Source organism: Rhipicephalus microplus, unplaced genomic scaffold (assembly GCF_043290135.1).
Source record: "Rhipicephalus microplus isolate Deutch F79 unplaced genomic scaffold, USDA_Rmic scaffold_226, whole genome shotgun sequence".
Lineage (NCBI taxonomy): Eukaryota > Metazoa > Arthropoda > Arachnida > Ixodida > Ixodidae > Rhipicephalus > Rhipicephalus microplus.
In genome coordinates this window covers 94,990-110,773 of record NW_027464797.1, presented here as the reverse complement: position 1 = coordinate 110,773, position 15,784 = coordinate 94,990, and the positions used below count along the sequence as shown (strand labels likewise).

The window sequence follows — 15,784 nt, the reverse complement described above, 5'->3', positions numbered from 1 at the left end:
GGTGTCGATACAATAGATTTTTTTTTATTTTAAAACACTAAACATCTCCCATTCATTTTTTTCCATTTAATGAAACGGTGCGAGCATAGCATATTACCAATAAACTCACTTTCAACTGTATTAGCGAGGTGCTTCCCTTAAAGTGTGTAGCAGTAGTTCAATGGTATTATTTACGTACAAGAGTAGAATAAGCTTGTAATTGCGGACGTAGACTTATAGTGCTTTTGATAAGGCAATAGATGAGTTTTCTGCTTTTTGTCAAAGAAGCCGGGAATGAAAGGGTAAACGAGTGCATGCATGCTCACAACAGTGGGTGGTACACTGTTATTGTTATCAATTGACTGCCGGAGCTACAGAAATATAGAACCCTTATTCATGCACCAACAAAGGGTGAATAAATACTCGGACGTCTGAGCGTGATACTCGTGAAGCATCAGTGGTAGATATACACTCAAACATTGACTGATTGATTAGCATGGTTTAACGCCACAAAACCACCATATGATTAGGAGAGACGCTTTAGTAGAGGGCTCCTTAAATTTTGACCACCTGGGGTTCTTTCACCTGGCCCGAACATTATCATTTATAGTCTCAAACACGTGTGCTAGTACATATAAAGTTATGCAAATGGCATACCTTTAGATGCGTGTGCTAAGCGACTAAAGTGATGCCCTCTTCTTACCCCAGCAGTATTTTAAGCTGGGGTTCTCTATGTATTCACTGACAAATCCTCTCCCCTTCCCTCTCGCAGGTTGGACGTTCTTGAATATAAACAAAAAGATTTCAGAGAAACAAGAAACCTGAAAAAAATATTCTGGCACGGGGCGTCGAAACTACGCCCTCTCGCTCGTAAGCGTGTGGCCCGAGACCACGGAGAATACGTTGAATATGCCACTAATGGCGAGCTATTTATATTCATCATACACTGTTAGCGATCCTCAGAGCTGAGCAACTTCAGTGCTTTTTCACATCAGTAGCGAGATTGCGCCAAGGGTGCGGGCTGGACACGCTCTTTAAAGGCTGGTGCACACCGGTGACTAGCAGTGGTCGCGCGACCATTTGCGACTGGCGACCAAAAAGCGACTGTTGTTAACACCGGCACAGGCTCCATGCGAGCGACCGGAAGTCGCAATAGCGGAGAGTCACGTCCGGATCTTGTTATCAGTTAGAACTCTGGAGACCGGCGCCAATCAGCTGATCGCCGCCAGCTGAGTGAGCGGAGCAAACTGAGCGCGCCACATTTCTTGTTTTTATCCGTTCTCGCCAGCGCAATGAAAGAACAAACAACAAAAATTCAGCATCGCTGAATGGTTCCAGCAGCTTTGCAATCGCAGTCGCGTGACTGAAAAATCGGTCAGGAAGCGACTAGCCTAAAGCAGTCGCTTTGCTACCGTTTGCGACCGGTCGCGACTGTTTGCGACCAGTCGCAAATGGTCACGTGACCGCTGTTAGTCGCCGGTGCGCACCAGCCTTTTAAGTCGTCGCCTCACGCGTTGCAAAGCGCGCACGCCTCCCCAGGCCATGCTTGTTGGATCAAGCACACTTACCTTGTTCATGAGGCGCTAAGTACGTTTGTGCACCAACCGCAGGATTACTCTGAAATTGCAGCGGTGAAAGACTGTACGACAATCACATCGTTCATGGCATGTGACCACGCTTATAAAAAGAGTGCGCTGCTCACACGAAGAAGCAAATATTGTGATTGTTGTTTGCACACGCCCTGTGTATACTTGTTCGTTCATTTTATGCGTGCTTTGCGCTTGAGGTGCGTGTTGCGAAATTCCAGCTGCTTAATTTTCTTCGCGTGGCATTGCAAGTTGATGCTGTAACATTTATTCCTTCGCGCTTGCGGCAAAACAATGCACCATAAACGCCCATCTACCTCTGTGAAGAAACGTTTCACTTTCATGTAATACCGATTACCAAACAGAGGGTGCAGGCATGGTTCCTGATATTCTCGTAATGTTTATAACTTTAGGAGTCTTGCTCATGCAGCATATTTAATGCAAAAAAAGTATTGCAGTCACTTTGGCAGCTTGTTTACCACATTTCTGTTTTATGAATTGCGCACACAAGATATGTATTCTAAAATATACAATAGAAGAATATTGTGACCAGATTTGTCTCAAAACAAGGTTCAATAGATTTTCAAAGCCCACCAACAATATCGCGCTTTTTTTTTTATGTGTCGCGCCAAAAATTTTGTCTTTCAAAACGCTGCAAGGCCTTTACCAGTGCCATTTGTCTTTGTTCGCACAGCTGCAAGTCCTAGGAAACAATAGGCGGGGAACGCAGTATGTCGTTACCAGTATCTGAGTACGTTCACTGTCACGTGGGCTGCTGGGTTAAGTTTTGTACATTTTCCGGTATCCCTGCATAAATTAGTATCCCAAAAATGTCGAGAAAACTTATTCTCGTTTTAGTTCTACTTGCCTCGTCGTTGACCGTGTTGGAGTGCGCATTCAACTTCTTTCGGAGAAAGACCTACAAAATTTATAAGGTAGGACGTTTATTTGGAAGCTTGTTCGAACTTCAGCATGTCGCCTACAACATCAATAATGCCCTTCTGAGTGCTTGACATCACTATCAAGCTTGTCCTTGTAGTGTGTACTTCAGAAGCAACACTTCACTACTGTGCTAGCAATATAGACACCAATTGCACATTTCACTTTGGAGTTTTCATCTTCGCGACACACCACTTGAAAATAAATGTCTTTATTAAAATTGACAATAGTGTTTCGAGTTTTCACCTTCAAAGAAGGCTAGTTTTTCGCTAATATTTTGTATTTGCTTAATCAGTGACCATGCAGACTTGACTACAAAAGTAATCTATTCGCTCTTATACAACACTGCAGACAAGGCTCCTAGAAACACCATAATTACAAACTGTTATATCGGACCTAGTTCAGTAATAGCTCAATAACATTTTGTTGCTGTCAAGCAGCAAATTGTTGTTGACGCTTAGAACTTTACGACTTCGACATTCATGATATTGTCACTTACAACTTCACGACATTAAGAAGCGTGGTACTGTGAAAAACGGAAATCCAGACCGCTCGAGCATTCAAATAATCCTTTTCGCTTAAGGTGAGATAATTTCTGTGTGTTAATTCTCTATGGAAGAGGGTTTTACTGTGTCATGTCAGTGAAGTCGCCGCTGCAGAAGTACTGCTCAAACGTAAACGCATTGCATGCACAATATAGTGCTCTACCGTTCCGAGCTTCTATAATGCTTGCCGTTACTCTTCTATCAACTCTTTGTTTATTGAGTGGTGCTGAATAACATGCTTGCACCTGTTTTAAATCCGCCTGGGCTGCTAGACGGTGCAAAAAATATAGCACTCAGCACAATAGGATTGTAAAGCTCAACTTCTTTTACGGCCTTGTGGTTTTTCACTGAAAAAAAAATTACCCAGAAGTATTCTACAATGTGTACCCAGGGAGCATAGCAGTAATACAGTATTCCGAACGCGGTGCTACGAGCGCGTTCGATCTTCTGAGCCTAATGATATGTGTGAACGACAAATTCCACAAGGACATACCCATGTTCTTCATGTGACTCAGCATGGCCTCAGTGTGAACCAATAAAATGCTAAATCTTTGATCTAGTGCAGCAGCAATTGGGGTGAAGAGGCAATTATGCATGCTTACCCAAAACTCTTAGGAAATAACATACTCGCTTGAAGAATAAATAAGCGCTACTTCGGTTCGTATTGGTTAAGGACGCATACTCGTCAATATCACAGTCGGAAGTTTTAGGCTGTTTTTTGTGTGTGTGTGCATACTATTCTTACGTAAATCACTCAATTCAGAGCAATGTGTTCTGGAAGCCTGCGAAATACGGCGGCGCTGTGTGAAGCAAGGATCAAAGAATGTTAAACTGCAGAGAAATTCGCGCAAAAGAACAGTTCTATATATGTTTACAGTGTAGAACGGAAATTATATACTCCGTCTCACAAGCTGGTTGCAGCACTAGGAACGTGAGGGCGATTTCAAGTTCTTCCACGTTTTATTAACCAACGAACATTGTCAGCTGTGGCCTAATTAGTTTAGTGCCCGCACCAAGAGATTGTTTGCAACTCAGTGGACCAAAGTTCGATTCCGGTTTGGTGAATGGAAATTTTTTGAAACTATCATTTTGACGTTAACCTTTTCTTGCTGCCTGATGCCAAATGAATCACACCACACTGTTCAAGAACTGGGTTTGTTAGTTTTTGTATTTAGATGTCTGTTATTGCAATTGCTCCTCGCGGAATACGAGAAAAACATTTGAAGGTCACCTGTCTCTACTGAGTCTTCTGCTGTTTTAAAGCAATGCTCTTTAATGTTAAGACTTCCAAATTTTCTCACCGCAACGTATTCCAGAATGCACAGTTCACAAAATCACGGGCGGTGACATAATTCCTGAATGTCTGTTCTTAACAAGCGCCCCCGTAACAGAGGTATATATAGAAAATGTTGACGTTACCCAAATTATGTGATGCGTGACTGTTCAGACACCCAAACCGCTGTGGGAATGTTTACCACTTGCAATATTAGAAGTAATTACCATTTAGAGGCGTACAAAAAAAAAACGTGATGCCATGACTGATCTTTTTTACGATCTACACAAAGTCAGCGTGAAATGGATGGAGCCAAATTGTCAGCAAGCGTCTTTTTGTACCAGCAGGTTTATTTTTCGCGCATCGTCATGTCGCTACACGTACCAATAGAAAGAGACAAGGGAGAATACGACAGCTTCCTAGCATATGCGCCAACGTGGCACACGCCATAGCGCATTTTATAGACCGCTTATTACATCGGAAGACAAGCTTTATCAACATCCTGCACTTAGTTGCTGCCAACAGGGATGTCAACTCGTTGTCCTCTGCGATGGGGCGCTTAAGCTTGGTGGCAGTGTGGGTCTCGTTTCCGTGAAAGAAACAGTGCACAGTCCTGCGGAGCACTCCCAGGTCAAAGTTCTCCAGCTTATCTTTGCACTGGCATCCTTTCTCACCACAACGCTTCTTCGATGCCAACACTCTGCCCGCCTTATCTTTCTCAGACGCCCACTTCTACAGCATCCACTCGCTCACTATCGTTGGTTTTGCAGTCTTCTTAACGAGAAACGTCATGCTGGCTTCTTCTACGCAATCATTCCAAAGCGTATCTAGGACAGTTAGCACTAGCGTCTTCGCCTCTTTCGAATAAAATTTAACTTTCGAACAATGGCATGAACTAGACGCGACTATACACTTGATGAAGCCATGTTTTCCAAGGACGGTGCACCACTTTTTACAGCATTCGCCTCCCATTTTTGACTCGCGTTTGTTTGCCCACATGCTTTATTCATTGCTTTTTTGAAAATTCTAATTAATTAGTGCTCAATTCATAAATTTCTAGAATGCTCTCAACATAATTCGTGAAAGTGCAGGAAACTGTTTAATGGATGACGTTGGCAGAAGGTAAAAAATACTAAACAAAATACAATACTAAAGCGGAAGTAATCACAGCGCAGGCTTCTAGTTGGTTCCACATTTCAGGAGCACGCACAAAAGCACTTATGACCAACATAAGATACATGCCCAAAGAGCCTACAATTTTGTGGTTCGTTGGGATACAACCGCCGTGCACCCGCAGCTTTCATAGTGCTACCGCCAGCTTGTGAGATAGAGTATTGGTAAACTTCCCCTTCGCGTCGTTTATATACGTAGCACGCTCCGTTTTAACCCAATCGCTAGGAATGTGTTAGTGTTAAGTTGACTTTATTCTCGGCGTTGTATCGTTCTTCATACTGAAATCCTTGTCTGGTCATGTTTTGTCGAACATTTGTTACACTTGCCCTCTTTGGTTTCTATTACTGGACATATACACGATCGTGCACATTGACACTGATTTATTGCTCGTTACATTAGAGTAGCGCATCCACTCTCCCCTGTGCTCTGATCATTGGTACGCAAGACAAGACACCATCAGGCAGCACATTCAAAATATGGAAGGACAAAGTGAAAGCTTTCTTGTGGGGACGTATGCAAATTTTATTAGCATATGCGGAGCAATCAGCTTAGAAGAAGGCATGATAACATGACTGCTGAACTAGACGAAATATATGTTGCAGTTCATGCGAATTCTGATAATAGAAGTGACTTTCTCTCCTGTGGAAAGAATGTTGCATTATCGGGTTTTCTACGGCTCGGCTCGTATAAGTTCATGCTTATTAAAAATAAAATGGGCTCTTCTACAATGTCTCAATCAAATGTTTGTAGGCGTATATGTTTACCATGTCAATGATATACTTTCAATATTTTATCAGCAGCATTTCGTGATTTTAACAGAAATATACATATATAACATACGATTATGAGATGCTCTATACCAATGAACCTACTATTTTTCTTCGTGTAGTTCCTCGATTCTAAAGAACCTATATGGACGTACACAACGAGCAGACGCACGGACATTTTATGCGAAGTGGATGTGATGATAAACATTTCCGCCACTGCAATAAATTTCACTAGAGCGTCTTACGACCGCAAAGGAAGGTGAGCAATTATGTTCGATTATAAATATATGCTTGAATTTGCTTTGTAAAGCACGAGTTACCAGCCTAAATCACATTTGCTTATGAAATTTTTGACCGCCGATTGAAAAATAATAATATCTCGGCCAACACAGGTGTACGTTTTTCATTCACAACTGCAGTACATAAGCATGAGTTGTGTCTTCCCCAATCGCACACATACTTTGTGAATCAGACTTCTTGTTTTGCATCTTGTCTTCACAGAACATCTGCGGTATTGCATGGTGAATTCCACGAACGCCGAAAGAAGCACATGCTTGTGCACACAGAAGGTAGGTCAAGTACTTGGGCTCAATTGTTCCTATTATTTTGGTCTGCTTCCTACAGGTGCTTTGAAATTTACACAACACAGAGCGAGCACCTTTTTGTGTTTTTGAAAACTGACACTTTGCAGTTGCGATGATTCGAACAAATTGATGGAGGCACTTAGAAAATTCTGATCATGCTCAATTCCTCTGGCGTGCTAACTTCTGCGAGCAAGAAGGGAAGGAGAACAATGTTGAAATGTCTGTAGCAAAGACACTGGGCAGAAAGGCAGCGCTGAGAGAGGAAGTGCTGAGGCCTATCGAATGATTACAAAACACCTGAGCTCCGGCTGTGGTACTTAGGATGAAAACGCAGTAGAATTATTTGAGATTATGAAGCGGCTGGCGGAGATTGCTTTGTTAACAAAGGTGTAAGTATGAATGTCGGCAGTAACGTTCAAACTACTGTGTAGAGTACACCACGGTATATCGCTGATGACAACACCACTGAGGCGCACACTGAGCGGTGTATATATGTTCACCAAAACCACGTTGAAGACCACATTCTCCACCTCAAACATGCCTCTTGTCAGACTTCCCGGACGCGCTTGCATTCTCGTGCCTTATGTGTGGAATTCACTGCGTGACGCCAGGTAGGAAACCACAGTTACAGAGACCAAGGTTGCACTGCTTCTTTTGTATTCAGCTTATCTTTTAAGCACCAATGCCTGGCTGATAAATTGTTTTTCTGTAAACAATATAAGGCGTTTTGCATAAAAATATCCCGACCCTAAGAACACATATCTTTTTCAACATGTTGTTGCTTTCAGTTATCCCGAGTCACACGCGAATTGTGGCAGAACACGTATGCGACCGCAACAAAAAAAAATGCGGAGGGTGAGGCACGTTCCCATTTTGCTACCTCCTAGTTAAGAAACTGGCCAGTAATTTTTTAATGGACTTCTAAGAGTGGCTAATTTCGTGAGTTGCCGATTGATGATACTTCACCTAATAGTGCGTAACACCCAAGGAAACAACACCATGGACGCTAAGACGGATACAAGATGCGATTGTCCATGTCTTTTGGGGTTCCTGTTAGAAGCATCGTGAGAAAGCGCGTCACCGGCACTGGTCACCAATACTAGGCCACTTCTTCCGGTTTGTTTAAACATCGCGCGCATTGTTTTCAGCTGGTCTAAAATTCTGCGTAAACGAGAATCAATCTGATACGTATGCTTTACCTCCACACTATTGCTGCACCATGATAAGCGGTTCAGCGTGCAACTCGTGGGCAGCTTTAAAACTATCAGTGAATATATTGTAGAGAAGCCGCCGAACACTGAAGTGGGTCAAACTCTCAAGTGTTCTCTAGTGGGTCTACCCAAAAAAAGGACGCCGCTCGCGCTGAGAGTCCGTGCTTGGCCGTTACTGTCGCCATTGTGTATACTCGCTGTGTGCCTGCTAGTAAACGCCATAACAAATTGGTGGAGAGTGCTACGATCCCCTTTGATGCCCTGGGAACTGCGCTCACGTACCCTGCAATCTACCATGTCCCACGACGCCTCTCAGCAAACGCCTCCTTCCATGCCACCCCCTTGTCCCGGTGTCCCCAGGATCCGAGATCCACCCATCTTCACGGGCGCCGATGGCACTGACGTGGAGAACTGGCTTGCTATTTACGAGCGCGTGAGCGTCCCCAACAAATGGGACGAGGACGGCAAGTTGACAAACTTGGTGTTCTACCTTGCGGGCGTTGAAAGCTTGTGGTACAACAACCACGCGTCCGATTTCGCAACCTGGTCAAATTTCAAGACCGCTATCACCAACGTTTTTGGCCGCCCTGCCGTTCGTAAGCTGCAAGCCGAGCAGCGCTTACGCGAACGCGCTCAGCTGGCCGGTGAATCATTCACCAGTTACATAGAAGATGTCCTGGACCTCTGCAAGAAATCCAACGACAGCATGTCCGAATCAGACAAGATCCGGAACGTCATGAAGGGCATTGACGATGACGCCTTCACGATGCTGCTTGCCAAAAACCCAGGCACAGTAGCTGAGGTCATCACGCTGTGCCAGAGCTACGAGGAGCTCCGCCGGCAGCGTTCGATGACCCGTCGCTCCACACCACGAGATGCAGGGCTTGCAGGCTTGTAGGCGAGCTGTGATCAGGTGGCACTGCTGGCAGACCTCAAGGCCTTCATACGTGAGGAAATCGCGCGGCAGTTCTCTCTCCTGCCCTTTGCCCACCCACCGGCTGCTCAACAATCGGCCACTACCATTCTTCCACCCATCCGCCGAGCGATTGAGCAGAAAATAGCGGAGGTCATGCCTGCATACCAACCACAACAGCTTCCGGCCCCTGCGCCCCAAGTTACGCCCAAGTGGTCGCCAGGCTGCCTCCAGTCGTTCAACCACCCGCCCCACTGACTTACGCCGAAGCTGTTGCACGACCTCCATCTTTTGCAGCGGCTATGCCGGCTACGTATGTTAACGTGACCTCTCAGACTCAGCTCCAGCACCCCCTGCAGCCTTTCCAGCCACCGTTCCGTCCATCGGCTCTTGCGTCATGGACAAGACCTACCCCAGCGAACCGATGGCGCACACCCGACAACCGGCCCGTCTGCTTTGCCTGCGGTTACGCCGGTCACGTAGCCCGTTATTGTCATCGTGTACAGCTGGCTCCAATTTCTTCGCCTATTGCTGGCCACCTCAGCCGTCCCTGTCACGACGAACCACCGTCTATGCCACCGCCGTCTCGCCCAGGTCCATCTCCTCGAAGGTCGCCGTCTCCACGACGTCGTTCTCTGTCCCCCATGAGGCCAAGTTCGGCTACTCATGAGCGGGAAAACTAGTCGTCGCAGTCCTCGAGGCAAGGACTGCGATGCTATTGCGATGTGAAAGCCCTCAGAGCCGCTCATCTAATGTCATAGACGTGCTTGTGGACGGTGTTCATGCATCTGCTCTTATTGACACTGGAGCTGCAGTATCCGTTATGGACGAAAACTTTTGCCGCTTGCTTCGAAAAGTGACGACGCCGATTTCTGGGTTGTCCCTCCGTACTGCCGGTTCACATCGTATCCATCCTTCAGCAGAGTGCACAGCTCGCGTTGTCGTTCAGGACGTTCTGTATGTCGGCCAATTCATCATCATTCTTGCATGGTCTCATGACGTCATCCTGGGGTGGAATTTTCTCTCCCGCAACGGCGCCGTCATCCATTGTGCTGCTGCCGAAATTGAACTCTCACCCTTCTCGCATTTGACGCCGGAAGACAGTCCCTCGAAACTGAGTAAGATTCTCGTGAAAGACGATACCATAGTGCCTCCAAGCTCGGCGATGGGTGTATCTGTCTACTGCGCTGGACTCTCCGACACAATTGCACTCGTTTCGCCATCCGACCGTGCTTGCCGAAGAAAAGGGTTCCTAGTACCTTTCGCGACCGTGCAAATCACCCAGAGCAACGCCGCTATTTTTGTGACCAACCCATCCCCGTACACTGTTACCTTGGTTCGAGGGGAATGTCTCGGCAGAGTGGAACCAGTGGATAACGCACAAGTCCTGGACGTACCTGATGACTCGCGTTGTCCCAGTTCGTGTACCGTCAGCGCTGTTTCCACTTATGATTCATCATCTCCTGATGTATTTGGCCCTTACATTGATGACAATCTTACGTCGGTACAGCGTTCCCAGCTTCTGGACCTGCTGTGAGAATATCAATCTTCTTTCGATGTCGGGCGCAGTTCTCTCGGTCGCGCGTCCGCTGTTACACATCGTATCGACACTGGTGCCCATCCACCATTACGGCAACGTCCCTACCGCGTGTCGCCTGCGGAACGTCGGGAAATTAATGAGCAGGTTGATGATATGCTCAGACGCGACGTCATTCGGCCCTCGAACAGTCCATGGGCGTCTCCTGTTGTTCTTGTCGCGAAGAAAGATGGTTCTGTGCGGTTCTGTGTGGACTACAGACGGCTCAATAAGATCACTCGCAAGGATGTTTACCCACTGCCGCGCATCGATGACGCAATTGACAGCCTTCACGGAGCCGAATTTTTTTCTTCTCTCGATCTGCGCTCGGGGTACAGGCTAGTACCCATGGCTGATGACGCTCGACCGAAGACTGCGTTCATCACACCCGACGGCTTGTACTAATTCAACGTCATGCCGCTTGGTCTACGTAATGCACCTGCGACCTTTGAGCGCATGATGGACACCGTTCTGCGCAACTTGAATTGGCACACGTGCTTGTGTTACCTCGATGACGTTGTTGTGTTCGCCCCAGATTTCTCCACACATCTCCAACGTCTGAAAGAAGTTTTCGCACGTGTGAGCAATGCCGGCTTGCAACTAAATCTGAAGAAGTGCCGCTTTGCAGCACGGCAACTCACCATCCTAGGGTACGTCGTGTCTAAGGATGGCATTCTTCCTGACCCAGCCAAGCTTCGGGCCGTGGCTGAATTCCCCAAACCTGCGTCCGTCAAAGAACTGCGTAGTTTCGTGGGCCTGTGCTCATACTTCCGACGCTTCATACGAAACTTTGCTACGATTATATCACCGCTGACGAAGCTTCTTGGAAGTAACGGGCCCCTCAATTCGTGGTCGTCTGAGTGCGACGACGCGTTCGCGAAGCTCCGCCGTTTGCTGACGTCTCCTCCCATTCTACGCCACTACGACCCTACGGCACCGACGGAGGTGCACACAGACGCCAGTGGTGTAGGCCTCGGCGCTGTCCTGGCGCAGCGCAAACCCGGATTCCCCGAATATGTCATAGCATATGCAAGCCGTACGCTCACGAGAGCCGAGACAAACTACACCGTCACGGAGAAAGAGTGCCTGGCGGTCGTCTGGGCCTTTACAAAGTTTCGACCTTATTTGTATGGTCGCCCATTCGATGTCGTAACCGACCATCATGCACTATGCTGGCTTTCATCATTGAAGGATCCTTCAGGCCGTCTCGCCCGTTGGGCTCTTCACTTACAAGACTACGACATCCGCGTGCTGTACCGCAACGGACGCCAGCATGCTGACGCCGACGCCCTCTCGCGCTCCCCTCTGCCTGAAGGTGATATGCTCTGCTCAGTATCCTCGGATGCTGTTTCTGCCATTGATGTTGACATCATCGCTACCGAACAGCGAAAGCATAATTCGATCGGCCCGCTCATCGACTTGCTCTCTGATTCATCCGCAACGCCATCCACGCGTGTCTTGCGTCGTCAGGCTCGCCATTTCGCCATCCGTGACGGCCTTCTACACCGACGCAATTACGACGCCGATGGCCGGCAGTGGTTACTCGTGATACCCCGCAGTCTGCGGTGAGAGATATGTGAATCCTTCCATTCTGATCCGCAATGCGCGCACTCTGGGGTATTCAAAACCTACCGTCGCATTCGACAACGCTACTTCTGGCGCGGGATGTACCGCTACGTGCAGCAGTTTGTTCGCTTCTGCCTCGCTTGCCAACGCCGCAAACTGTCAGCACACATGTCGTCAGCCAGTCTGCAACTGTTACCTTGCCCTGAGCGTCCGTTTGGGCGCATAGGTATCGGTTTGTATGGACCACTTCCTCCGACGTCGGCTGGTAACCGCTGGGCCATCGTCGCCGTAGATCATTTAACGCGATACGCTGAAACCTCTGCTATCCCTGCGGCTACTGGGCGTGATGTTGCGTCCTTCCTACTGCATCGATTTATACTGCGCCACGGTCCACCTCAGGAGCTTCTCAGCGATCGAGGCCTTGTCTTCTTGTCAGAAGTCGTCAAAGCCATTCTCACGGAGTGCCATTCTGTCCACCGCAAAACAACTGCTTACCACCCGCAGACGAATGGTCTGACCGAACGCTTTAACCGCACCCTCGGCGACATGCTTTCGATGTACGTCGCCGCCAACCATACGAATTGGGATACTATACTTCCCTTCGTCACCTACGCCTACAACACCGCCCCTCAGAGCACGACCGGTTTTTCACCTTTCTTCTTGCTGTATGGAAGGCACCCGTCACACACCGTTGACACGATACTCCCGTACACGCCGGATCCATCTGAGTGTGCACCTATTTCCGAGACAGCCAGGCTTGCTGAAGAGTGTCGCGAGCTGGCCAAGACATTTACGACGCATGAGCAAGAGCAGCAGAAGAGTATTCGTGATGGCTCCGCCACTTCTGAACCCACGTTTCTTCCTGTTTCCCTTGTATGGCTCTCAATCCCAACCTCTGTAGCTGGCCTTTCTTCCAAACTACTCCCGAAATATGAAGGTCCCTACCGTGTGATCGAGCGCACATCTCCAGTCAACTATCTTGTCGAGCCAATTGAACAATCTTCGGACATGCGCCGTCGCGGGCGCGACATAGTCAACGTGGAGCTCCTGAAGGCTTACTATGACCCGCTCGTAGTGACAAGCTGTTAGGTCGCCAGGCGGCTCCCTCTTCGACCCCGGGGTAATTGTAGAGAAGCCGCCGAACACTGAAGTGGGTCAAACTCTCAAGTGTTCTCTAGTGGGTCTACCCAAAAAAAGGACGCCGCTCGCGCTGAGAGTCCGTGCTTGGCTGTTACTGTCGCCATTGTGTATACTCGCTGTGTGCCTGCTAATAAACGCCATAACTATATCAAAGAACGTAATTCGGGACAAAAAGCAAACCTAGTAGTTTTTTTAGCACAGAGTCAAAGCACTTCTAAAGAATTTAGCTGTTCTTTCCGACTTCATGGCGTTGTCACATCTATGGTACAGACACGCCCTTCGCTTGAAGGAAACACCCCCCTTCCCCGTTCATTGTATGAAACTTTTGTGCAGGTGCTGAATGTGTGCCACTATGTTCTAGATTTTTTATATGTTGTTTGTATACCAGAAATAGTGAGACTTTTCCCTGATGACCCCAGATGCGAGCTTCAGCCTGGTAAAACTCGCAGTGCCGTTTAGTGAAGTTTCATTGAAAATACATGATTATTACTCACATATTCTGACGAAGTATGTGCAGGTTAAAAGCAGATCTGGCAACAATGCAGCTTCGGTGGCTAATCTCTTTAAACCGCTCAAAGCTCGGGCCTTTCTTAGGGAGCTGCTTATTACGAATTATGCTGGTTTTACCATTTTCGCGTTTGTAAAACTTGGTGCATGCTTCGAGCTCAGCTTTAAATGTATACTTGCGACATTTGTCATCATTGAAGTTGTACATTATATCATGAATAAGATTGAAACCAGAATTCAATTTGTACGTGCATATTACTTTTTAGGAGTCAAAATCACAATAATTACACAGTGATACAGGGCAAACTGAGAAAACTTGCTCAAACTTCAACATTTTTTTCTACCTTCGATCTTATGAAACGATATTAGCTGAGTACGTCGTACACAAAATATTGATGTGTGATATACCTGGTATATCCTTAATCAGATTCTTCTAAATACCACCTATGCATCTGAAATTTCAGGGGGTGTTTATGACTTGCACGAAGAGATGCTCTACATGAGTTCTGATCACAGCTGCGCAGTGTTCATGGTCACAAGATTGTTTGGCGGTCAGTTCCTTTATTTTGCTTTTTTGTTTTTTTTTCACTGTTCATGTTCATATAACTTGAAAAAGTTAGATACCAAAATTCAGTCCAAGTATTGCTCTATATATTCAGACGCCGAGGTTTTTCATCTTTTCAAGGAAAGATGTTTGAGACTGCCGACGTCAATCATGGTTGGCTAAACGGGACTACAAGGTGCAACAAGTGCAAATTCAATGCATGTGTATGGTATATCCCATTGCACCGTATTCTTTGCAAGTAAATATAAAGTATAGAAGGAAGACTGGCGCTTACCTTCCCCGTGTGCTCTTAATTGCCTATACATGCAGCTTCTCAGGGTGAGCATCTAGGACTAACCTTCATTTTTCTAGTATTACCGCATTTAACCCTGGTACACGAAGACGAATAAGAAAATCTTATTAGTGCCTTGTGTTCGGTTCCTGCCAACACCTGACCATCAATGCTAAAATCGATAGTTGAATTTGCTTTATTGTGAAGGCTTTTGTACAAACTAGCATGCTGGGGACTGTAACAGTACTGGCAATAAATATACACCATTTAAAGCGACAAGAATGAATAACTGAATTACAAAACTCTAATGTGAATCAGGCACGCTTCAGCATGAATGTCAAGTCTTCTTGAAATATCTGCATATCCATCGTTCTTATACTGGCACCGAGAATTGTCTGAGCTGGTTATGGCTTAATTCAACTCATATGAGCAGAGAAGCCGAAACGTCCCTGCTTGTTCAAACACTCTGTTCAAATCAAATGTAGTTGTTTTACATATTAGTTGCCAGGAACAATTTCAAACCATGCCAAGTACAAGAAGACGGATATAGTAATACCCGTATGTTTTTAATGATCAGCAGCAGTATTATGAATATTTAAACTTTCTTGGCTTTCTTAATAAATAACCGTTTTTGAACATCCTTGTTTCTTTTCCTAGGTACATTTCGCAGCTATGATTTGCGACTCAGAAATTCATCTGTGGCAAAAGGGCCTCGAAAAGACTGTGTTAGAAAATTCAAGAGGCGTGACCTTAGAGGACAAGTGATCTACAGACCAATGTGTCAAGGCATACTCCACGGGAAAGAACCAGGAACGATGTCGAATTCCACAGTCGAAGGCTAGCCATTGACCAAGTGGAGCGCTAACGTATTTTTTGTAAACGTATCTACAACCATAACGTCATCTATAAAGCAAATTCGAATACGTTATTGTGACACCACTTGGTGATTCTGAGATATACGACTAAAGACGTCACTTCTGTATCAACGTTTAGTATTTTCTTCAATAATTATTTTGCAACTCCTTCGAGGCTTCATCTTATGAAAAAGAAAGCCTGTGGGGCCTCTAAAGGGTAAAGTTCTCAATAAAATAATAGAAGAGGCGGAACATACTATCAGGATTGCTACTCCAGAGTGAATTCCTAATGACTTGTGTACGGTATATTTGCCCACACTCAATAATATCTAGTT

At 46.3% G+C, this 15,784-nt stretch overlaps 1 protein-coding gene across 1 annotated transcript; it reads left to right on the top strand.

The window, feature by feature from the left end:
• The first annotated feature begins 2,301 nt into the window (after positions 1-2,301).
• LOC142792543 (uncharacterized) lies at positions 2,302-15,581 on the top strand. The gene is made up of 5 exons (XM_075885643.1): positions 2,302-2,500; positions 6,385-6,521; positions 6,764-6,831; positions 14,224-14,310; positions 15,253-15,581. The coding sequence occupies exons 1-5, from the start codon at positions 2,396-2,398 to the stop codon at positions 15,435-15,437; spliced, it is 582 nt and encodes a 193-aa protein (XP_075741758.1). The 5' UTR covers positions 2,302-2,395; the 3' UTR covers positions 15,438-15,581.
• Positions 15,582-15,784: the final 203 nt, after the last annotated feature.